The sequence below is a fragment of the Columba livia genome, chromosome Z, assembly GCF_036013475.1.
Source record: "Columba livia isolate bColLiv1 breed racing homer chromosome Z, bColLiv1.pat.W.v2, whole genome shotgun sequence".
NCBI lineage: Eukaryota > Metazoa > Chordata > Aves > Columbiformes > Columbidae > Columba > Columba livia.
This window is the reverse complement of record NC_088642.1, coordinates 35,044,840-35,071,338: the sequence shown is the minus strand read 5'-3', so window position 1 is coordinate 35,071,338 and position 26,499 is coordinate 35,044,840. Positions and strand designations below refer to the sequence as shown.

Genomic DNA, 26,499 nt, shown 5'->3' with positions numbered 1-26,499 from the left:
ATGTTACAGAGCACTGAAAAGTTGCCACCATCTCACAGAAACCTTTGATAAGTATTCTGGCTAGATATAGTATTGCTTCTACAGCATATATTTTTCTGTGCCCATTTAATCACAGCGTTTAGGTGGACAAGAGATATCTGCTTACAAGACAGGAACTTATGTTCAAAGGCAAAACAGCTCTTGAAATCATAAGACCCTGTATGTGACATTACAGCTAGCTGCCACAGAAATAACTCTGCTGCAACAAACAGAGGGTTATGATTTCATGGGAGAATAAATAGCAAGAGTGGATGATCACTTAAGAAAATGAGGTCCTGCATCAATATACATGTCTTAATAGTAAAAAGGGAAGTAGATATCAGAAAACAATATATAATCAGGAACAATCTTCAAATTAAGTGTTTATAAGAGAACCTTCTTTTAGAGCTCAGTAGCTTTGTAAGAGACAGATTTTTCTATTCTTTGTCATCAGCACTTAACAAGCAGTGGCAGAACCTAACTCTGTAATTTAAATCCACATACAAAATTGCTGTATACAGACCAGAAGCACAGTCCGGGGATTACGGCACAGTCAGCAGTAACTACATTTCACTGCAAAGGTGTTGGTCTTCTGTTGACCTTCACCTGCTGATATTTACGTGCTTGACTCTGCAGCATTTTGAGACAAAATTTATTTACACTTGTAAAACTGTCTGTGGTCATTAACTGGAGAATCAGAGTCTTAAATGGGTAGGAAAAATGGTCAGGGAAGTGTTAAGTCTTATCCAGAAATGCATTGCTGGGCATGAAGTTAAGAAAAGCTTCGACTTAAAAAGTCTAATTGCATGGACACCTTCCATGCACAAACTTCTCAGATATGTGCCCCTTTGATCACCTAAGTACAATGTTTTTTTTTCATGAAAAAGAATCAAAAACCCTGCTTAGTGCCTACATAAGGGTGTAAGCACTTACTGTCAAAGCCAACATGGGTTCACAATGGGAAAGTCATGCCTTCCTAAATTAATATCCTTTGATGTATAGGCTGGGGGTCAAGAGGATGGAGTGCAGCCCTGCAGAAAGGGATCTGGTGGTTTTGGTTGATTATAAGCTCAATACGAGCCAATAGTGTATCCTGATGTCCAAAACAGTGAACCATGTATCAGAATGTGTCCAAAGGAGCACAACACAAATGGTGAAAAGACTACCAGGCATGACTGATGAGGAGCGGCTGAAGATACTCCATTTGTTCAGCTTAGAGACCTCATAGCTATCTAAAACTTCCTCATGATGGGGACTGGAGAGGTAAGCGCTGATCTCTCTCTCAGGTGACAGGATGTGAGCGAATGGCTCAAAGCTCATGTCCTGACATTTCCTATGGGCCGAGAGAGGTTGTTCTACACCCTTCAGCCTTCTGCTTTAGACTAAGTCCTCATCTGTGAAGGACAGCCTTAAGCACAAACCTGCATCACCCCATACAAAAGCAGCATTAAATCTTCAGTTTTACATTATCAATGGATATTGAATCATTACAACTCATGTTACAATATTACCATGCAGTTCAGACGTTAATGATACAACTTATTTTTTATCATGGATCACATCCACGTGTCTTTAGTTATGCAAGAAATCCCAATAACTTTAACTTAAATCAGATGGGGAAGATTTGACTCTGCATTACTGTTTATAGTATAGATACAATTAAGTAATGAAAATGTATGAAGAATGTTCAGCATCTCACTTGTCATGACCACAGCAGGGGCAGGCTGATAACTGCAGTTGTTGTCAATCAACAATCAATCAAGTCCCTCGCATCAGTAGTAACTGCCTTCAAAGACTGGGATGCATAAGCAAGTGTGTGATCCCAAATATATCCCGAAAACAAGACAATTTGAAAGCAAACAGGACAGTGTTCATACCACTTCACTAACTGCACTGTGTGTACTTTTACCTATTCTACAGTTCTTAAAGAACACCACAGTCCCCAAGACTCAGTCCAGCAACATTCAATAGCACTCATTACTTAAAGAAGTAAAATAAATTGAGGAAATTATCAGAGAGAGGTAGGGCCTACATTTTTGAAAGTCAAAGTATTCAGACTCCCAGCTTTGAGGAAATATCTGCCATTGAAAAGTCTTATTGCTATATATTATCTGACATCCTTCTAAGACATTATATACTGGAAAACTGACTGGTCTGGCTGCATAAAATGCTACAGAACCAGACTATAAAATATGATTGATATACACACCACTATATTATTTTTATCTTATTTTTAATAATAAAACAATTATTTTAAATTAAATACTTCTACTTTTAAAACATTATGCCTAGCACTCTCTTTTTTTGCAATATCTTCCCTCCAAATGTGAAAATACATTGCTTATTTTATTTTATGTGGTCTGAACTGCTCATCCATACTCTTCACTGCTTTCTGTAGTATATGAAGATGTATCACCATGGATAATAACCAGCTATTCTTCGGAAAGGGATATTGTTGACAGAATTACCTGTATTAACATTATACTTGGGAGAAGTCTGGCAGTTAAAACAGTAGTAAAAGTGAAAAAGCTTGAAAGACGTAGACAAGGTTAAATATTTGCACCTTCAAGGATCAGACCTGACGTGTTGCTAATGCCACAAACATGCTGACACTTATTTGTCTCCCTGAAGTCTTCCAGTTAAGTCAAGCTCTGTCCTTTGCAAATCACAACTGGGCTTATGACTTCAGGGTCTTCCCACATGTGATGTACTATTATTTCTGGCTACTAAAAGAGCCAGGCTAGTAATGTGATACCCTCTGCATTCGGTGGCCATTCCGATTCCTGTAGACAACCTGATCCTTCCTCCTCCACTAACTTTCTGAAATTTCATCCCATGTCCTTTTGTCTGCATCCCTTAACATCACCATTCATCTTCTCAGCCAGTATGGCCTGTACTGTAACAGTCTGGAACACGCAAAATCACCTCTTCTTACTCACCTAATGACAGAGAAGACCTGATATAGTATTGCATTATTCTGCTATACATAATTCATTTGATCTTCCAGCAGAGCTTGTAGGTAAGGTACACAGTGTTGGCTGGCTGGTTGAAGAGGACATTAAGAAAAATGTTTCCAAACCTTCAAAGTGTTTCAGTTCTGAAATCAGCTAGTGCTTGGATAAATCACATGAGCAGAATATTGAACTAGCTTGTTCACTAAAGGTAGTTGGGGAAAAAGCAAGGAGATATTAAAGTCAATAATACATATACTTTTTCTAAAGTTCTGGAAGAGGTGAGAAGCAGACTTGTTGAATGTCTCTGGGTGAAAATAAGAGAGAAAATAAAAGACCAGGGGTGATACAGTGATACAGATCTACCACATACTAAACCATCATAAGCATGAAGGAGATGAAGCTTCTTTTTTTTCACTAATTAAAAAAAAGTATTCAAGGGTTAGGTATGTACCTCTATATCTACTTAAAAAAACAAGTTTAAAAGCAAGAGATGCACAGTGCTGAAATATTATTGTACAAAAATGCTGATGAAGCTATTCTGGGCATGTCCTGCTCCTTCTAATTCTAACAGGAAAGAACTTCTGAGGGCAGAAATGTAATTAGGATGAAATAATCACAAAGGAATAGAGTTCATCATTCTAAAGAATACATGAGCATAACAGAATAAGAATACTGACTATCAGTACAATAAGCTTTGATAAAAGACGACAGAAAAGCAAAGACATAGAGATTGAAGCATTTATGCCTTTTCCTACTTCACTATTCAGCAAAAATACCTGCTCTGATCCGTGATCAGTAATGTAACAAAGTCAGGGAATGAGTGTGGACCAGAAAAGAGGTAAACATATTTAGGTAATGCAGTTGCTTTCAAATAGTCTAAGGAACTTTTCCTTGACTGATTAAGGAACTAGCCAAAGCAATTTCTAGACACTGTGCAGTGTCTTGGAGAATGCTGGAGGAAGTATGAACATCAAGACCTCTGGAAAAGGACAAGCATATTATTTGCCTTTGATATGAGCTAAAGCGAGGACCTAAAAAATGACAGACATGCCAGTCCAGTTTTTAGAATGGGAATGACACTACAACCAGTGACTAAACAATCAATTTTATGAGCATCCAAAGGATGAGAAAATAATTATATATATTCAAACCAACTAATCAGCAATCATTCAACCAACACAAAAAAAAAGTCACCTAAGCAAATTTATCTAGAATAGATTACATCAAACCAGACAAACTTCCTTTCTTGACAGGATAAATGGCTTACTTTTAATGGGGAAACATTAAGCATGATACCCTTTGACTTCTCTAAAGTCTTTGACTTATTTTCTCAGAAGCAAATGAGCTAAAACCTGCTAAAAAGCTGCAGGTGAAAAGTACTGATCAAAGGTCTACCTGGAAAGAGATCTGAAGTAAGGTGTCTGTCTCAGGAGAAGAGCAATTACCACGCATCTGCCGAAAGGAGACCTCAACTCCAGAGGCCCAGCAAAAGAGCTGTGTCCTTTTAACACATAAGTATAAAAAGAAACATCCCATGATAAAGCTCAAATTTCTTTTTCTCATCTGTGATTAGGGACAAGGATGGCAGAACATAAAGAAGAGCCCCACAGCCATGTTCCTCTAAGTCTAGGTTCTGGTGTATGCTTCACAGTGAGCACAAACTTGAATACCAGCTTTTACAACCCTCACAACTGCTTGATGAATGAAAACAAACAACAAACTGCTTCCCAGTTTGAATAGCTGAATTTGAGGCTGTTTTAGTGATACAATATTCTGGATTCTGGTTGTGTTCACAACCAAGCTGAAGTCACAGAGAACAGCAAAAGCTGTGCAGAGAGCAATCCCTGGTTCCTGTGTGTGAATAATCTAGTTACCCGCCTCCAAGAATAACGCCTTTCAGTTCAAGCACTACAGTTATCTGTAGTGTGGACACAAAGACGCTTCTGTCCCAGAAATGATGCATGGCTGCAAGAGGTGTACCCTGGACCACATGCCACGTGCACCCTGCGGTCACCTCCGCAGGGAGCTGTCATTGTCCAGCTGTCCAAGGTTGCCTGCAACAGATGGTAAAGCAATAACCCAACACAGTGGCATGCACGAAACTGAAACGCAGAATTGGGAATAGAATGATGTTTTGGCAGGAAAGAGGGGGAATATCTATGAAGGAATAAGGTAATACTTACGTCTAGACCACACACTAACAGCTGTCAGGGAGTGTCATTACTGTCTTAAACTTCACCTCTTTAGCTAAATGGGAGTAAGCCCACTTCCATCTCCAACACTTACAAAATCACTTGAGCCTTTCCACAGAACAAGTCATTGTTCCAGAAAGGCACAATGATTTCTTTACTGCTGTTATTTAAAGGGAAAACCTTGCAGTTTATTTCACTCTTCAGTGCAAGATTCTCTGTTTGATGTGCGTCTCCCTCTGTTTAGACTTGCAAGAAAAGCTGGTATAGTCTCATTATGAATGGAGGCTTTTATGGGCTTCAGACTATCTTTTTAAAATATCACTGAACAGGTTTTCAACATGTGTCTCCAGATGTTAGAACTGTGTTTACAGGCTGTTTCATGCTGCTAAAAGACTATTTCAGCCTGGAAAATCCCTGCAGGTATTAACAAGCTTTCTTCCTTCTTTTTACCCAGCAGTACGAATGAATAAAAACAAAACAAAACAAACAAACAAACAAACAAAAAAAAACAACAAAAAACCCCCACAGATTAATTTAGACTGGACACACAGATTTAAAGTGATAGCAAATTCAGGAATGACAAGAGCCTACAATGACCTTATCTCATCTTTTTCTTGAAGGAATAATGTCAAGGTTTGACATAAGACAGCCACATTATAATCCCAATGATTTGATGTTTGCCACTTCATTGGAACCAATTTGTTGAAAACAGTAAGTAAGCCTTTTCTTTCATGTTCCTTCTGGCTGCAAAGACTTGTTCTGCTGACTCAGTGCAATTCAACCAAGTGTCCATTTTTTTCTGGACTCTGAGTATCACCAGCTAGAAAAAAAACAGCTAAAACATTCATAGTTAAAGCTGCTCTGCTGGCAATTTCCCCCACTTCCCTCTTCTTGCAGTAAAGCTGTATCGTTGATTCGTAAAGGTCTGCAACTATGAGCTTTGCATGACTGTGCTGAGAAGAGCAATCCATCTCTCCCCAGATTCCACCCGATGGCTCTCAAAGCCAATTGCCCAAGCTAGCAGTCTGAGATATCCAGCAAACAAAAAGCAGATGCATGTGGAGAGAAGAATTAATTTGGTAAAGAAAAAATCTTAAGTTACAAAAGGCGTGGGGATCATTGGATGTATATGGAGAAATTGTATTTCAGAACTCTGAAAAGAAAATCAACATATGAAATGCGTGAGGTAACATGTAACAAAGCCTTGAAAGAGGATCTAAACAATCAGATCAGCCATAGTGGCCTCTGTCAGGGCTTTTTGGCTCTCAATCAGATCTATTTCAGAAGCAGTCCCTCTAGGATAGGTTAATCTATTGATCTCTAGGGGTGGTTTTATTTCACTTTTAAGCTGGTCCAAATTATATCGCTTCTCTCCACTTTTGAAGAATGACTGCTGACCTGCATCACTATAGAAAAAAGATGGTTTTAACTTACTAAAAGAGAGAAGATCCAAGAAAGGTGAGAGAAACAACTCCACCATGTCCATGTGAGATAAACTGTGAGTCTTCAAATAACATTTGCAGAACGGATTTCAATTACCTGTTTTTAGTTTGATTATGAAGCTGCAATCCAATTTTTCTGCATGCCACAGTGGCCACACAAAACATACACCATAGCCACGCTTGTGAATTTTCAGAAATGAGAAACAAGCAGTTATTTTTTGAAAGGGATTATTATACACGGAAATTACAAGATCTGAACCAGCAAATTCACGCACAGACAACTCCCACCCCCACTGAAATGAAAGGGAGACAGATCTGAAAGAGACTGGAATAGCAAGCTCTTAGAGCTTTTTTAATTTTAACGTCTAAGCAGTACCTCCATAAATAAACCAATTTACCAAGTTTGCAGGTATGGGAGAAGGTTTGACGTACGCAACCTCCTGGATCTATAATATAATGATGAAAGTCATTACAGTCCCAAAGCCAGCCCAATTTTATTTGTCCCAGTGGCTAGGCTCAAGGCCAGCTCTTGCACTAGAAAAAGCTTGGCAACCTTTCTCCCACTGGCAAGCAGTACGCAGTGGCTGATCATTTTGAACTTTTCTGATTTCAGTACTTTCCTTCACCTCTCACCCTTTCCCAGCGAGCAATGATAATTTTAGGTGCTTCTGTGTGATGGGGAATAAGCAGACGTAGCAGGTTCTTTAACAAAGTAAAACAAAGGCATTCACAGTAGTTAAAATAAGATGTATAAAACCCAAATGTCAAGGAAAATTAATTCTTTTGTAGCTTGTCTCAGCAGAGGCAAACTTTATGGTGCTTTGCATCTTAAAACACAACTTTCCTTTAAAGTCTGCTGCATTTCCTCTAATGACGTAAAAAAAGCTCAGTGCACATTCTGGGACCTTTCTACCATGCCTGGTATGAGCTTAAACATATCCAGCTGCTCTTTATTAGTTTACTTCAGGGGATGTCTCACAGCTGGGTTAAACCAGATTTACATATGTTTGGCTGAATATGCATGATTTCAGGGCTCCAGAGAAGTTGTTGTAGCCTGCAAAGTGAATCTCTCATCTTCACAGTTCCCATTTCACTGCATGGAGCTCCTCTGATGTGCAGAAAAAATGCTGTGTTTTTTTTTTTCTTCCCACTGTGGGCATTATGTATTCTGGGCAGCCCAGTGCCTTTCTGGAAGCAGTTTTTATGAACAGTGTCAAGGAAAGCAAAGCTGTCACTGAGAAATTCTGTGGCTTTTCCTCTCCTTTTTTACAGCCTGTTTTGAACTATGGCCTTTCCGCACAACAGGGAAAAGTGAAGTTTGCTGAATGTCAACATAAGCAGCTCTGCTTAGCAGGCTGAAGCTCAAAGCAGCCTCATGGAAGAACTTGAGTTAAATTTCAAACACTGTGTATGACCTAAAAGCAAAAATAGTTTCCCCATCAGTTCTGATCATCTTTAAAGACACGAAAATGGAAATGCTAGTTTTGAGCTACTAGTGTGACTGACCACATTATACAGCTGAACTAACAAAGAAGCCATCTATAAAACATCCAAGACATTTAAATAATAAGGCTGTACCCTATATATCCTCCTCCATTCCCTGGAAATTATTTTTTAACTGCTGAACAACTATGTGACCAAGCCAACATACATGCACTGTATTTCTTAGGGATAGCCGCTCTGTCCACAGCTGGGTTGCTGGTGCACATTAGGAACATGGCTGGACCCCAAGTTAGGTCTGCTCTTACACAGATAAATCTCTTTTGTTATTAAAATGCCAGCACTGTATATTTTGTGACAGAAAGTCAACACTGTGGATTATTTCTTCATTTCTGCTACACTCATGAACACTGCAGGTGTAGTCAAAAGACCTGGACCTAAGAATTAAAACATGCCTCCACTGACCAGTAAAAGACACAACTGCTTCTTCTAGAAATATTTGCATGGCTGGTGCTGTAGGCAAAAAATAGCTTATACACATCTGATGTTATGTTTATCATTTCCCTCTGTATTGCAGTCATATAGCCTCATCTGCCTTTGAATACATTAAGTGACTGAGGAATTGCGATGATTTTGAAACACTGGCCATAACAGTCAGCAAGACTCATTTTACTGCTACTTCTTTTTCTGTATCTGATTTTCCAATATAAATATCAGAAGCCTTCATCCCTCTCAGTTACAATCACTGGAATTTGCAGTATCTCCAGGAAAGCGAGTAGCATTACTCCAGCACATTCTGAGGAAAAAGAGCATTTTCCTGACAGACTTCTTGTCCCAGTGCTGCTACAACCTCTCTCTTGCCTACTTCATCTTCTGTCTCCAGTGGCGGCTTCCTCCATGCATTTTTCTGTCTGTCAAATTTGTAGTTCTCTCCTTTTTTGACTTTTTTAAATCATCTCCTCACCTTGCAGGTACTGCATGTACATTTACACTTTGATGTCATACCGTCACTGACGTTTCCTATCTGTACATTTTTGAACGTACTCAGTGATTACTCTGGCCACTCTGCTTCCTGGGATGAGGTGACCCTGCAGCTTCACCTCAGAGGACATACTTCAGCAAGCTCCAAGAAAGCTGCCCTGGTGCGAGCAGCAATCCAGCCACAGCAGTGTGCGCAAACCCGTGTCTTCTCCACCACGCATCCAAAGGCCATCCTGGCAACCTCTTGGCTGTCCAGCAGCAGGCCAGGCAGACATACCCCTATATTCGCTTTATCACACATCTTGCAGGCAGCAGTGTTTCTGCAATACAACAACTCCCTCAGCCTTCCGCTCAGTTGTTGTACTGGGTCTCATCTCTGCTTTCTGGATTTACTGCAATGTTAGTTGGATTTCTGTTCACACTCTTCCTTCAAGCCAGTGTTTTCCACTGCTGTGGGCAGCTCACACATCTAGTTAATCAACATGAAGCTAGGTGCTCAAACAAGGAACACAACTGGCTTTTTTCATGTCTGTAAACTAGCTCTCAACATATGTTTACTAATCTAAAGATATGCAAATTTCTATGTGAGAGCTTAAAGACTCATTTTTTTACTAGCATTGGGATCCTAATGAACTATATCACAATCTATTTTCCCTCAGTAACATATATTTATTCTTTTTCCTCCTTTCTAAACACAGTGTAGGTGAGAACAAACCTTTTGCAGAAGCATAGCTGATGTTATCAAGCTGTCTTGCCATGAGCAAGTAGATATATAATAAATTGCATTGTCTTTCGACATTGTGATGCTGGGTATATAAAAGTACCTAGTGATTTGATACTAGCAATTTAGTTCAATGAGTGAGAACTGCATGCTGAGATATACAAATCCCCCTGGGTATGGAAAATTAATTGGTCTTACTGGATGAGTGCCTCGGGGCATTGCTTGTAGCTTGGTTGTATTTAGACAAAAGGTATATAAAGTACTGTAGGAGTGTAAGACCTCTTTAAGATACTGAATAGAGACTAGTGTTTTGTTGAGATAAAGCCGGCCACTATCTGCAAAAAAAGGAGCAGTGCTCTTTATGTTCTTTATTACGAGCTGTGATTGCCCAAACCTCTGGGCAGGCTTTGTGGTGAAGCTTCAGTGTGGAGAGGAGGCAGAAGAAGGGACGGAGGGCACCCCTGCTCTGTGCCCTCCCTTGAGAGCCTCCGACTGGAACTCATTCAGCAACGAACACACATGGAGAATTGCTGAACTGTTCGGTGGGAGCTATAAGCTTGTGGCAGGAATTAAATTTCTCCAGTGCTGACCACAGGCTCAAACAAACTACCAATGGCTTTTTCTGCACCACATGACAAGACCACTTCTCTTAGCTTCTTTAAAAACAAGTGAAACTCAGTGTTTACCCAGTGTTATGGCTTCTGTCTCACTCACCCTGCTTGCTTCCAAACAGGAATTCAGTGGTTTTCTGGTGTAAGGAATAAGGAAACACCTGGAAAATATGTGCTTCTCAATACACTTTTGAAATTATTTTAATGAAGGCTTCAGTGTGCTGCTGTTCAGGAGGTGTTTCTGTGCATGCTTAAATTCCCTGTTTGTGCTGGTACTGTTTGTGTTTAGTAATCGCAGATCTTTCAGACTCTGAAAAAAACCCTCTTTTTCTTTCTAGAAGAACATGATAGTGAATAACAGTAGCTTTGTAGGATCTTAAAAATGTGCCTGCTTCCTCCCACCTTTTTTTTTTTTTTTAACAGCTGTTCTTTTATTTTCTATCACAATTGTGTGTAAGACAGGATGGAGCATGAACACGATGGCATATCACTGACAGCATGCAGCTGGTGTTATTTTCCAATTAAAAAAATCCTTGTTGGGCATATGAAAGAACTGTCTAGTTTACGCCCAGTTGTAGCAATGCTATAAAGCTGCACCTTCATCTGAGATTTTATTTCACAGATGATAGCAATCTTTGTTTGACGGTGGGAGAGCTACAGTTTAATCTCCAGGGCTAACCACTTTGGTAGACATGGGAGGCTGGATCTGGTCTGGAGGCTATCCACCGGGACTCATGGTTTCAGACGATTACAGGTATTCTTCCCAGCCAACACGAAGTTGGTTATGAATGCACTCTTAAGACATTTCCAAATGTGTGCTGTATCGTGCCAGAAATACCTTTTAATGCTTCCTAAGCAACTCCTCTATCAACTGCTCTAAGCTTTTCTAATGCCAATGGACCTGTTAAAATCTACTTCAGCAGGGACTCTGACTTACTCTGATCTGCAGGGGCAGGGAGAGGTGTCAGATTATCAGCTAGTAAAGTGCTTATCAGTCACAGCACTGATGCCCAGTGTACACGGAGCTGTCTATGTATTTAGTTCCCTAACAGTGACAAGTCTCTTCTGGGTATGAGGGACTGGTATTTTTCAAAAAACTTAAGCATGGCAAATGAAGCTCTTTTTTCTCTCACAGGGATGTCAGCAGATTTTTGATATATATATAATGGTAAATTTGCACTGTCGGCTTCAAAACTTCTCAATAAAGCACAGAAAATTTTAGAACACATGATTGAAATGTAGCAAAAGTCATAGCAACAGTTATCAGATACCAGGGACCATAGTGTCTCACTAAATGACTATTAAAGAGCTTGAAGTAACACCTGCCTTAACACCTGACTAAACTGAGGCTATTCACAGGAACAATTGCTTTCCAAACACAACAACATTTGTTATCTGTATTTAATGATCAGTAAAATTAACATGGCAAAATCTAAATTATACTCTCTCCAGGTTTTTCCTTTTTTAATTAACTGCATGCTGTTAATCAGTAAGCACCAGCCCATTCTGACATAAAGAATTGAGCTCACCTTTTTTACAGTCTTATAGAAAACTATGAAGAAAAGGAAGAGAGTCAGTCAGGATCCTTTCTACATATTGAAAGGGATGTTGATACCATTCACTAAAAGGTTTTATCTATATGAGAATAACGCAGGTGGTGTTTTGTATAGAGGTATGTAATTAAACAGTTCACAGTCCACAGATCATATTAAAAGTGCCCTGAACCAGGACTATCAATGTTTAAGTCATTGTAAAGTTACTACAGGACATCTTAACTATTAATTAATTCAATTATTGAAACTAGGCACATCCTATATGAGAAAAAATGAATTATTCAAATATCTTTAACAGCATATTGACATTTCAATTGTACACTGGCACTAACACCAAAAGGTGTTTTAAGTGTTTTTCAGATACCAGATTTTCTGCTCTTAAATCCCTTCGAATTTCAAAGCAGTTTCAGAAATCTCTTATTTAAATGGCTAGGTTGCCCTTCCACTTCAGCATCACTGCACGGCACGTCTCCCTATACTCAATATAAATGCCGCAAAAAAGAAACTTTGCATTACCTAGTGTCCTGTCCACCAATTTTGCTTTGTTATTTTCAGATAAAGTGGTGGCCCTGTGGGGACAACATACCCTACAGCAAATTCCCAGCTCTTGATAAATATGTCAATGCTACAAGGGTCAAACAAGAGCACGAGGCAGCCTGTGTTCCTCAAGTGAGCTGTCCTCACCGGGTGACGGGATGAATGCAGCTGGGGATCTAGTCCATCACACAATAGCTCTAATACCCTGAATGCGGAACAGCTGCCTTGACAAATTAGACGTGGCCTCTTTTATTGAAAAAGCAGATCAAGGTCCTGGGGCAATGACAGTTTTTCCCTGGTTTAGTAAGACAGGCTTCTACTGCTCGTTGCAACCTGAAAATGGATTGCCTGACTTCAAATCTATGCAGGCGAACAATTACGGGTCAAGGATACCTGCTGTTTCCTGCAGCCACATCTGGCATTTGATGAGCTCTATTTTAAACATCACCCTTCTTTTATTTGTAGGATTCAGTAATTTGGGGACATTTAGAAATAAAAGCTCTCTTGATAACTTTCATAACCAGGAGTCGCACGTGGACACAGTCTCTTCTACTACCAATTATGTCTTTTTTCTGGCTACTATATAGCAAATGGCTCTTGGTTCTAATCCTGCAACTTACATTTCCGCTTCTGCTAGTTAAATCTTTTAAGTTACTGCCAGTGCTGAAGTACAAGCATTTCTTTATGTTTGGTACAGGCAGTTGGTGTGTGTTGGAATATATCCTCTCCACTATTTTGATGTCCTCATCCTTGCCTATCTTTTGCAGTGAAAACTGTTCCTCTCCTTACACTTTCAGAAGGTTACTATAGAAATCTGTGACTAAATGAGCTGGGGCTTTTTATGTACAGTTTGAAATGAAGATTTAGTCACAGAGAAGTCAAGCTAAATCACTGCCCTGTATTCTATTACAATCAGCATTTTTTATTAAAACTGGCTTAAGGATGTGGTCCTGTCCAGGGAATTAGTTTCTGTCATCTTTTCTGCATGCCTTGTCTCCTCTCTGCCTCTTCACTCTTGTTCTCACAGAAACTTACAAAAAACATAATGAAAAGAAGTTTGAAGACAGTCTGTTGTGAGAAACATCCTTCCAGCATTCTCCTTTCATCAGTTTTATACACCATTTCCCTTCTATTAATTAGCATTTACTTTTCTACTGCCACTGTTTGAACTCAAGGCTGCAATCTGAGATGATTAGCTGTCTCTTGTCCTGGGAGCAGACAGGCCGTACATGCAAGACAGAGCAGAAGAAGGATCAGTGTCATTCCTCTGGACAAGTCTCGTGTGTTCCCTTAATCCGAACTGCACAGTCCTCTGGTGCACGACACAGGATACCAGAGACCAGCATGCTGAGACCATCAATCTTCTGTCATGTTTGCTAGTTGTTAGCCTGGTCTGGGGACACAGGCATGTGGCCATTAAAAACTCTGCTGAAAAATTTGGTCCCATTTAACTGCTAACAATGCCTTTCTGGTATTTATCTAATACAGAGCTAAAATAGTGCTCCACAGCAGGCATACTCTGATTAGTCTCTGAAACATTCAGTTCCTGGACAAGTTGCTCATTAGAGCCATTCTTGACAAATATACGGTTATTTATTTGTTTGTTTGAAAAATATTTTTGTTTTAGCATTTCACCAAAGTAGCTAGTATTATGTGACAAATGTAAATAAGCTCCCACTCTAGGAACAGTGATATTTACAGTAAGCTGATGCTAATTTACTTAAGCACACTTCAGAAAAAAATCTATAAGGTTTTGTTCAGCACAGACTCATCCAACCAATCTATTGAAATCCTAATGGGAAAAGTAAGTGGTTTTTAATCTAGATGCGGATCTATAAAAGTTTAAACGAACTAAGTCCCATGTCAGCTTGTCTTGTGTAAGTGAAATCCCTTTGTGAAGCACTACAGCTCCAAGTAACCACACCTCTCACGTCAAATCTCAGCCAAATGCTGCAGAATCATAGACAGAATCAGGGCAAATTCCTTATTTCTTTTCTCACAGCTCTCTTTTACTAGACTGTGGGTAAAATACTTAATAGTAAGCTAAGGATCTGGTTTAATTTGATCTTCATTGTTTTGTCAGCACTTTGCACTGTTAGTGAACTGCAAAATACTAGCAATCTGCTTTATGTTTGTGCGTACAAACGTTTGAGACATGGGCAAGAACAGCAACGTTTATGTAGCCCCCTCCAGGCACACACCCTTTGAGTTCATAGCTCTTCTCGAGCCCCATGCACTGACTACAGTGCAGCTCCTTCTCCCATTTTAGCCTAACACCTTTTTTATGACCAATAAGTTCCTTCAGACAGTGACAGGACGATTATATGGATCAAATACAGAATATTTGCCTCACATTGAAAATTCAAGCCACTCCCACCCACCTGCAAACACTGACTCAAACGGTAAGTTTTGACAAATCTTGTGCCACTTTAAATCCTTTTCTGAATTACTGCAAAATGCCAGCAAGATAATAACTTCTCCCTGCTTTCTCTGATAAAACGCGCTTTGAATATTTTAGATCCTTTCACATATTAGCACATAACAACATTTTTGTGTAAAAACATACTTTGCAAATGTACTTTCTGGTGCAAAACTCAGCCCTCCCATGATAAACATCAGTTGTTTAATTCAGACAAAAAAAGAGTCTGAAGCCTTGCTTTGCCACAGATTTTTTTTTTCTCTCATTTCATGTCTATTTGTAAAGTATCTTATTAAATCAGCACTTTACATTCTTTATCATAACTGTACCTGAAGTTTCATATAAGTCTGTCTCACTACAGCAGAATCTGCCTGAACATTTGCAGACTCTCCGGAGACAAGCATTGTCAGCACTTGGCAAATCTTTCAAGTAGCGATAATCACAGTAAAATTTAGTCACACTGCCACTTGTGTACAATATGAAATACCTTCTGGAGTCAGGTTTTGAAATGAACAGCACTTGGGCTCCCCAGAAGCACAGCCCTCTCCAAACACAGTAGCTGACAATTGCTAATGATGTCTAATTCTGTACTAGAGGAAGGACTGCAGTAATTATTATTATTATTATTGTTGTTATTGTTAATAAAATTATTAAGATAGAAATATATGTATTTATATCTTTAACATAATAAAAACAAATTATAATAATAATTCTACAATCTCTAAATTAATAGATTCTACCAGATACTGTATCTACATGAGCACTCTTGAGATCCAAATACACCAGAAGCCCTTAACTCTGTAAACTGCCTACCACATCCCGCTTCTAATCAGCTTTTTACCATTGCTACTTGGATATTGACAAAAGGCTTGTTAAGGAAAGGAGATACCACCGTATAATCTTCACTTAATGAATGTCAAGACAAGAAAGTATACAAGCATTAAGCCTGCTAATAGCACTGCTACACTTTTGTCATTCAGTGCCCAGCTCAGCAATGTCCATGTGAATGCTGTGGAGGAGAAGCTGTAGAACCACAAAACAGTAAGCTGAATTTGCAACCAATTTATCAATGCTATGATTAAAAGGCAAGCTCCAGGCATTTAGGGAGCCAGCGAGAAAACCGAGCAGTTGGCTGCGTTTGTGCTAATGAACCCCAGACTTGAAAAGCATGAGGCATTTCTGAAGGGAGGCAGGAAGGACAGGAGGCAGCAGAGAAGGGCAGCAGGGTAATGAGGGGCAAGGCCAGCTACTTCTGAAGAAAATCTCTATGTTTTCTTCATGTAGACCTCTCTAGGAGCAGTACGTGTCTACTCCCCCCTTCGTTAGTAGGACGACTACAGAGAGACAGAATGCTAGAGCACTACCGGGGTGTAGAGGGTAAAGCCTTGGAGCACTCCACGGGAGGAGCTTCACGACGGCGGAGGGAGGGAGACCAAGTACAATGGCAGCAGGGGGAAGGTTAGACGGCAAGGTTAGGGAGACTGTTTCGACAAAGGTGAGAAACACACAATTAAATTAACACTAAAACACAGCAAGAAAGGAAACAAAAAGTAAACATACTCTAGAACATGTTTATATTTTTTTCTTTTTTTTTTTTTCCCCCTGGGCAGGAGAGGGAGGATAACAGGAAAGAAGGGTGCAGTCTGCCCAATCAGAGCCAATTTGTTTTGTTTTGCAACAGGAGGGGCAGATTTCTTAATGGCCAAGGTCAAAATGCCAGTGGGATGGCAAAGCATAGTTCCCACTCTAAGGGTTGCATTACACATTTTCACCTTGGCAAGAAAAGAGATGTAGATCAGAAACAACAATCCCAGAGTATATTTAGCTACCAAAGCTGTGGCACACAAATGTCACATTCCCATGAGTCAGCCCTTTTAAAGAACCCCCTCTGCACGCCCCCACAGATATTCCCCAAGATGCTTGCACTGAATTAAAAGTGAAGCATATGGATGGATGTGACATCATCAAAGCACTCGTATTACAGAAAAGAAAGCAGCAAGTGGATTCTGTACAATTAGTACAATCAGTAAGAAGTCATTTGTGAGCGCAGGAAAAGAAAGAAAACACTGTCCAAAGGATTAGACACAACCAATGAAGAACACCACAAAACACCTTGCAAAACAAAGAGAAAAATGTTTTAAAAAAAAGCGTCTGTGAATGAGTGGAAGTAAAAGAAATTACAGCAAATGTGAAAACCAAATCTTGATAAAAGGACAGTAAGCATAACATTTTCTGTTTTAATTTTGTGTAAGAACTCCTTCCTTTGCCCTTTCAAAACAACAAGTCAATAGTAACTTTGGAACCAACGGACTTTGACTGGGCAAGGCAAGGAGTAATAACACACAAGTAGATGGTAATGGTAAACAACCATGCGGACACCTCTGCCGCCATTGTTTTGATTGTGTGTAGACTGCTTCCAGCTTTGTCAATATTCATAATTAGGCACTAAAGAATGCATGATATTTAAATGACCCTGTCAAGTGCTAATAAGGCTCTTTGGTAACCATCACTCCCTGGGGAGGGAACTATTGAATGTAAGCCACCTCATCAGTCAATGAATTGAAGCAAAAATGATTAGAATCCAACAGCTACACATTTATTAATATTTTCACTGCATGCTCTTCTGGAAGCTGCTAGTGGCATACAAGATGCTTTTAAGAGCTAGCTTTCCATCTATTAAGCATTGCTTCACAAAAGATTTGTGAAGTAGGGACCCACACATAACAAACAGTACCATTAAAATGCCTACATGTCTGCACATTCCTCTGGGTACAAAAAGGGCCAGATCTTCCACTATCGGTGGTTTCTGACACCACTACCCTGTCTGAGGCCAGCAGAAGAGCTGAATTCAAGGATCTCTTCCTTCCTCATCAAATCTGCTTAATGACATTCCATCCTCCCAGGGTGGAGGAGAGAAAGATACCACTTTCAGAAGAGGGAACACTGGATTTTCTAAGAAATGTCCTCTCACCTTAAGCACTTTGAATGCCAGATGTTACTAACAAGACTGGACAGAGAAAGAAAAAAGCCTTGTTTTTTGTCCGTCGGCATTATCACTGATTTGTTGCTGTGAGGAAAGAGGAGTGCTAGGTAAATCACATGCCATCTTTAGAAGAGCATGCAGGCTTATTTGCCTTCCTTTCTCTACCTATGTGATACATAGAAATCACTTTTCCTGGATTGCCCTTCTACAGCTGAAGAGCAAGGGCTGAGGAATTAAAAAAATGATGTCAATATCTCAAACTAAGCTTAATCAGGAATTAGGAATCTGAGCCTTCATCTTCAGCACCCTCAGCTCCTTGCACCCTAAGTTACGGGTATTGCAGCTGCCTGTAATTCTTCCTCTGCTGAGGCTCAGCAGCCCGCAGGTCTGCAGGGTGCAAAGGAGCTTCGTGCATAACTCACATGTAAACTTAACTCACACGTGAGCCTGACCACGTTCTAAGAATGAACTTCTGTTGCTTTAGATTTGCAGTTATTCTCCCAGAATGTCTACAAGAGCAAGCTCTGAAAAGAAACTGTTCAAACCGGCCACTTCTAAAACTCAGTTAAAGGATGAGGCAGTTTTGCCCTTTCTTATATAGGAAAAGCTCATTGCTGGGAACTGGGAGACAAGTTCACATTCTCTGCCTGAGGGAATTCAAATCTTCATATTCCATTTCCTGATATCCAGCCTAAAAGCTAAGGCTACTAGGTTAATGTTTGCCATGGCATCTCAGGAAATTTTACCGCATCTCCTGCCTAATTTGACCAGCCTCCTCAGCTGGAAAAGTGCTTCAAGCGTTGTCTACTGCGCCAGCCAGGTGATGCCCATTGCCTTCTTGGCTATGAACTGTGAAGGCTCTTTGGGGTCAATCCTGTGGAGTTCAGTGAGAAATCCAGGATATCCCAGGACTGTGGGAGGCACCGTGTCTGGGGCTGTTGTGAATAACAGCCACTGAGTTCACAGTCTGGGTCCAGACCACCACCAGCTGTTTGTGCAGCTCTGCTGAAGACTGTTCTGCAATGTTAACGTGCTCATTACCCCCTGCTGAAAGTCTCCACAGCCAGTGCAGAGAATTCAAGACTCACTGGGTCAGATGGGAGGGGATGGAGCATGATTTAGTAACCTACTAGTTTAGGCAGACAACTCAAAGCAGCACGTCTGGCATGCCAGCAGCTTATCCAGGAACAGCTGATGCTTTTGTCTAATGAGTTTTTCATGTAAAATGCATGAACAATAGAGACTGGAATCCACATTTCAATTAATATTTTAAGTGTTTTATATCAAGTATTCATAGCAGAAAGGACCAAGGCTCATGTGTGTTCTTGCCCCTGGTGAGTACCCTAACCACTCAGCAAGTGAGTTTTGCTCATACCCATCCTCCTCCTGACCCACTGAGTACTTAATTAGTGCATACAGAGGAAAACATCTTCAACAGAGAAGAGATTGAAAGAAGCGATCTAAGAACACCCTGGAGAAGGATAACAAGGACTCAGATCCCTCTAGTGAGTGGAGCTATTTGAACCTAAGTCTCCTATTTACAAAGGAACCATTTTAAGCTCTTTGAGACACAGATTAAAAGGAGCTGGGAGAATGATGGGGGGCCAAGATGGAATTAGGGGGCATCACCATCCTTACAGCTGAGAAAAGCTTCTCCTCCTCTCAGCATGTTCAAATGGCAAATTCAGGCAACAGCCTAATTCTCCCTGTGCATAGCAAAGGAGGACTGGAGGCCAAATGACAGGGCTGCCACTTGTATTAGACCCAGGTGTGCTTCAGCACAGGGCTGAATGTTGTGAAACACCACCTAAATCCTAACCTTTTGGCACTTTAAAATGCAACACAGAATCTTTACCCACCAATAGTCACCTCCCTATCTTTTACAATACACCAATGATCTCCTCAGTCCCCACTCTCAAAGGTATTTGATGCTCAGGTCTCACTGAAGATAGTGGGACTTAGGCCCAGTGGCTAGGACTGGTGACAGTTTTACTTCAATGGTTAAACTAGAGTAGACATTCAGAACCTCTGTCTGTTGTTGAGAGATGGAACTAATGTGAAATTAGCCAAGATGTGCTGTGCTGCCCTGGGAATTCAGACAACAAGCAATATAAAAGTGCACCCTTAAGAACAACGGGAAGCCATGGATCTTCCTCTGCCAGACAATGGGGGAGATCAAGTTTAAAGAGAGCTAAATCCCCACTGTTTCCCTCCTTCCCGTACACATGCACAACACACACTGCAAAGGCATACACTTCTGTTTGTTTTGTGTGGTTTCCTCAGGCAGTGAATTATCTAGGACTGAGTCTGAGATTGGCTGTTTAGTTTCAGGCTTTACGATAAGCTTTTAATTATAGCACAGGAGTTTTATTACATGTTACTCGGAGCCAGCTGGAAGCAGTTACACTTTAATTCTCTCCCCCCTCCCTCCTCACCACAGGACGTCATTTCCAAGGCCTTACCCTTCTTGTCCTGATGATTATGGGATGAAACTGCCACATATGGATCTGTATTTTCAGATGAATCAAGTGGATCCTTCCAATCCAGCATGTGTCCCCTAGCATCATAACCCTGTCGAGCGCGAGAGTCAGAAGTGGTGGTGCTTGGGACTAGGGAACTGGAGTGTCCTGTTTACATTATAAATACAGGTAGGGAAGATAAGTCTCATTAGTCACTTACCACGCTACCTCACCACGCTCAGGAATGTACACATTACTTCTGTATTGGGCGAATGTCTTGTATGAGGCTGAACAATATTTCAAAAGTGCTTCAAAGCATCGCCCCAAGGAAACAGGGGATTTGAACCTTCCAGATCAGTCAGGCGGAGGGTGTTAAGAGGTGCACACGTGCCTCAGGCTGCCGCTCAGCTTGCGGTTGTGTGCTTTTACTCAACAGAATTAAATGTGTGCAGAAGGGGGTGAGCACACTTCATCTCAGTCAGGCATCCTTTGGCAGGATTCAGCACTCACGCCTGACCAACACTGAAGTGTTAGCCAACGCTGTCTGGCACTGGCTTAGTTAAAAAGCAATTTTAAAAACAATTTTAAATGGAACAGCTTCTAATACAGCTGAAATGGAACGGGAAAGCCAGCAGAGCTATGAAACAGGGACGTCAGTGGCCCTGTGTGCCCAGGGGAATGAAGGAGTGCCCAGCACTGGCATGTTTACCCTGCGGCATTACCCTTTGGATGGGACACATGCAGGGCCTGTCAGCTGCTTGCACCCTCGTCATCAGTCCTGTCTGAGCTGATGGTCCAAAATGGCTCGGAGACAAGTACGAAACTGAACATCATTTCTGCTCAGAGTGACAGTGAAGACAATGCCTTTCTACATAGATCTGCCCAAGAAGCAACGACTCCAGCAGCTGCTGCCACAACCTCCTCTGGGGACAGAGGACTCATATGCCCTTTTTCCATTACAACTACTCTAAACATTGTTACTGCTGTCCTGAATAAGGCTGAGGAGCTCCTCACAGACCAAATCCACTCCAAAACCAGTGTATTTACAGGACATTCCCTGCCGGAAGCACCACACAATTTTAACAGTGGTTTGGCAAGGGCAGAGACGTGTTTGCAGATTCATACATCCTTTTCAGCTAGATCCTGAGAAGTACGTCAGCACCCAAAATGCTTGGAGTGCTTGGAGTCTACAGTCTGTGGAAGATGGCTCCGACCTGGGCTTCCCAGTGGCTTGGGCTGTTACATGGCTGCTGTGGAGGGGACACTGAAACTCCATCCACACTACAACATTTTGACCTTAAATATGCAACACGTCCCTGAAAGTTGCCTTTCGGCACATGCATCAAAATGAGTTATTTTCAGCAGGATTCAAGCAGCTCTGGGCCTCGTTAATTTGACACGGAGTAGTTTGTATTTCTCTTACCTACTTTCCTGGAAGAGTTCATCAAAACAGAGGTTTTTGAAACATGCTCAAAGACAAACTAAGAGAATCGGATTATTCATAGACAGAATGGCAGAGAATGTTTTCTCTTCATATACCACCAGGCAGACTGACAGCAGCCCTCCTTTCTCCTGCCTCATTTTTAACAGCCCTAAAAATTAATTTTCCTTCCTTAGATGTGAGTCTCCCTTGGAGAGGAGTCCAATTACCAGGCTACAGACTGCCCTGGCAGGGATGCTCTGCCCACTCCTTCCCTTGATCCCCATCCCCTGATACTGTTTCACTGCTCAGAAAAATAATTTGAGAGTCACTAGGGCAACACAAGTAGCGCAAATTTAGAAGCTCACAGTGAAAGCACAGAACTGGTCAGGTAGAGGCTGTGCTTCTATATGTTATTTTAAACAGTCACTGGATAAGCATAAAGCTTTTGGAAGCTGTATCTCAAAAAGATTGCTTTAGATGGCTTCTGAAGCCATCCAGGCACAGCTCTCAGAAGCTCACAGAGACCTGATGAACCTAGCTCCCCAATTTCACTCTAGCAACCAAAAATCTAAAGGTTGACCACCAATGCTCCCAAGCTTTTTGATGTGCCCATGTTTTTCACTTTATCCAGCCCTTTAACCAGCTTCATGGGGTTGAACTACTGATAAAGGCAGCAAAAAGCTGAAGCTTCTATTAAGATGCTGCTATGATTTAAAGAAGTCCTGCTGAATATTAATCATCTTACAGAGGAAGAAAATGTCGGTGCTCCTCCATATATTTTTGATGAATCCTTTTGATTCACTGCACAGAATTATATACAGCAGCACTTTGGACTGTGTTTTGCATAGGACATGGACACAACTAGCTCCTGTGACTCGTATGCTTAGCAGCGAAAATTGGTCAGATTCACAGCGTCCTCATCATGAAGCCAACCTTTAGCTACTACAGCTAATCATTAACACAATTTAGCTATGGACCTCGGGCTGAAGGCTTATACTGACAAGAGCACTGTATTATTTTTTACCTCTCATGATAGGAAGTGTGGTTTCCCCCCGCCATCTTTCTTTAACATGGCAAATTAGAGGCTGTATTTTCTTCAAGACAGAGCTCTTAATATCACTCAGATAGAAAAGAGAAGCCAAACATTATGCACTTCTAAAAAGTTTCCGTAAGTCACAGCATGGCTGGGAGCATTGGTAACACACAGTTAGATGGATGACGGATGCCAATTCAAATGTGCTGCCTGCCCCACAGCAGTCCTGCAGCAGGGCTGTCTGTTTCCAAACGGACAGGTACAGCTCCAATGACTGAAAACACGTGCCCTCCTGAAAACAGAGTATGCTGGAGTGTGAAACCTTTCACCCCCATCCTATTTGATGTTTGTCAACTTCTGTGTTCATCCCCGAGAAATAAGAGAAATAACAGGACAGAGAACAGGCCAGAAAAAGGAAGTTATAAGATATCCATGTCTTCTTTTCCCTAAGGACTAAAACCACAGTGCCAGCATTCATGGGGTTCCAGTCTCCAAGTTAATACTCCATTCAGCAACCGCAATAATGTGCACAGTATTTGGTCAGCCTACTAATAGTGCTGTACTCAACACAAGAAAGCCATTAGTCATAGCTTGATAAGGAGGTAAAAGAGAACAAAATCTTGCCAACTAGCAATCATATTTTATGCCTGTATTTGATATGCATTTATATGCCTGTATCTCTGTCCAGACACTTGCACTTTAGGTGTGCTTAAAGGGGGAATTCTAAGGAAAAGTCATAAGTATGGCTAAAGAAAAACATTTCTTAATACAGTAATCTAAAGGAAATATATGCCTAAGGGACACATTTTCTGAAAAAAAGATTTCCTGAACCATATGCTGCAAATACATAGAGAACTTCTTCGTAATGGAAACCTAAGGCTTTGTGAAGACATTAATGTGTACCAGATGGTCGTTAGGCAGAGAAGGGTTTCACACAAACGCAAGAAATCAGTGTATTCGCTCTGTTACTAATTTGTCAGTCTAGTACGCACTGCGAAACAACCTTCCACACATAATCGAGATAAACTTTCTTTCATTTGATTTCGAGGAAGCAGGGCAGGAGCAGATTAGACCTTAATAGCCTGTCCCACTTGGGTTAGAGCTGTATTCTGCAAACACTTACTAGCAGGCAGTGGTTGCCCCATCAGCAGAGCAGCCACTGTGTCCTGTAAGTGCCTTAACAGCCAGTCCTGCTGGGCAAATTTCACCTCTGAGCAAAGGGACACCACAAACGTATAAGCTAGTTAAGTGTCCCTCATAAACAGAGAAAAGACTGAAGTGGCAGGCAACCCAGTCCTGGCCCTCTCACACACAGTCATTATTAAGCCTTTATAATGTGCTGTATAGTTTGTAACATGTAGTGGTTTTTTTTTTTCATTATACCTTTTTTACCACTCTGACTCCGTAAATAGGCTTTGCTGCAATTAAAAGAGGCTTTTGCATATTTTAAATGTGGTTACTACGTATGTGTTAATATTGGTTAATACCTAAACATCTAAAAAGACAATACTGTCTTTGTTTTAAAACAATACATCTGAAAAACTGCAGACACAGTGCTTTTCAAACTTCTTGTTTAAAGCAAATGTAAAAAGCAAAATAGACACACTTAAAAAAAATCTGTTTTAGGTGCTTCCATTATTTGCAAAAACTTCTCATTTGGAGTGCTGTAATCAAGTAACAGAAGGAGACTTAAAAGCACTTAGTGTCTACGGGCATGGATAATGATTCAGAAGGGCTGTACTTCTATAACTACAGTTCGTTCTGAAGTGCACTTGTAAAATATAAGGAGGTTTTTTCAGGTTTAAAACAAAGACAGGGATTCAATACGTATTTGATAGTTGCTCTAATATGCACAAGTCATTAGGATCTCAGAGGTTAAGATGTCTGCACAGTATCCTATTAACGGCTATAGCAACCTAATTAGACAATTAGAGGGAAAGGCTAAATCAATACTGCAGAGGGAGAAAGAACTATGGCTAGGGGGTAAAATAAGGGCCCAATTCACTAAGAACTGATGTTTCCAAAGGTAATTGAAGCTGCTTACAATTTTGCAGGGGAATCTAGCCTAATGTACTTGTTTAAGTATGAGGCTCTTGGATCATTTTGCTGTGACCTTCTGAGCCAGAACTTCAGCCAGCTGTTTTCTTCTTGGGCGTCAAAGAGATGCACTGGAGCAGTCACCTGTGTACACTTTGCACTTTGTTTGCAGCTGGTCATGTGAGACTGCCCTAGAAAAGGGGGCCCATCTGCCAAATTGAGGAGGAGGCTGATGCCAAGAATACAAAGATTAAGGTCTCGGTTCTCCTTTCATTCACACTGCTACAGATTGGCAGTAAATCTGTTGAAGTGATCTGATTTATAGTGGAGTAAATCAAGGGAATCAAGCCCTAAGGCTTCTTTTGCAACTGGAGTTTCAGATGCCTTTGGATATATTTAGCCAACTGGATCCAAAAGCACCCTAAGTGTTCTCTTGGTTGGCATTCTGGTACATCCCAGAGTTCAGAGATTTAATCTATTATAAAATACCATTTACTTATGTATTTAACTGTACTCAATAACATTAAATTGCACCATTTATAAAATTTCCGTTTTCTCAATAAAAATTCCTCAGAACAGACAGTAGATTTAACAAACATCAATATGTTTACTGAGACTGGTTTACTACCTCATGCTGGTATTTTTTACACTTTTCATGTAGGAGATCAATAGAAGTGACTAGCACATTTCCTTTTATATTTTGCCACAGTAGGGATAAAGAAACTATGGGTATATCAGAATGGGTATTTCAACTAAACCCACGAAAGGAAGGGCTGGCTTGCCTAGAGACAGCGTTATTGGGATGCACCTGAGGAGGGTCAATGAAATCATCTGCGAAAGATGGCATGAACGGGAACCAATGTTAAACCTGGCTCAGTATTTCTCCATTGCATCTGGCAGTAGGGTCCTCCTTGAAGATTTGGGTTAATTCGTGCAATCTGTCTTTGTGCTTGACACGCAAGGACAGTCAAATGGGTCACTTTTATAACCTGTACTCCCTGGGACTGCAGCTTTCTTCACCCTGCTGCTCACTTGAACCACTTTTATGCTTTCTTGGTCAGATTAAGATAACAGCTTTTGCTTAAGTCCCTACTAATATCGTAGCTGACAGGATTCAAAACCACAGTCTCACAGCTGTAACTGTAAAGCCTACGAATGCAATTAGAAGCAAGAAACATAGGACATTTCTGGCACATCAGCACTATGCCCAAGGCAATTTTATTTTTCTTTACATCCAGCAGTACAGATTTTATTATTACTGTTCTTTAATTACTGCTTTGTGCACTGGAAATACAGCAATTTTCAAATTAAAGTCCACGCTGTATATGCAGACGAAACCAGGATTCTTTTATACATTATAAAGTCTCAACTTGTCTTTGATTTTATATGTTCCTTTCACTGGTTTTCATTATTATACTTTCAAACAAGTTTCACCTGTACATTTTCCATTTCCTGGTAATAAACAGCATGGGGAATATGATTTTATTTGTACAAATGTTGAACAGTATTACTGTGCCTCCAGCTATTTATACTCTGCTGTACTGAGCTGTCATTGGTTCAGCTTTGTACCTATGTATTTTGCAGGCACAAGATGAAGGGATCAATTAAATGTTCATTGCAACTGCACACTAACCTACCTCTTGCTTCATTCAGCCAAACATATGGTGAATTTGCCCTAGCTCTTATGAACTGTAGA

General features: G+C 40.7%; 1 protein-coding gene across 8 annotated transcripts in view; it reads right to left on the bottom strand.

Annotated features, from left to right (window-relative positions):
- Positions 1 to 26,499, bottom strand: part of SEMA6A (semaphorin 6A) — a 116,336-nt gene that overhangs the window by 5,460 nt on the left and 84,377 nt on the right. For 4 of the 8 annotated variants that reach the window (XM_005506219.4, XM_021292549.2, XM_021292550.2 and 1 more), the window contains one exon: positions 20,314 to 20,478. The exons of the other annotated variants lie outside the window; for them this stretch is intronic. In XM_005506219.4, coding sequence (XP_005506276.1) covers positions 20,314 to 20,478 — 165 coding nt within the window. The remainder of the gene's footprint in view (positions 1 to 20,313; positions 20,479 to 26,499) is intronic. 8 annotated transcript variants of the gene reach the window in all.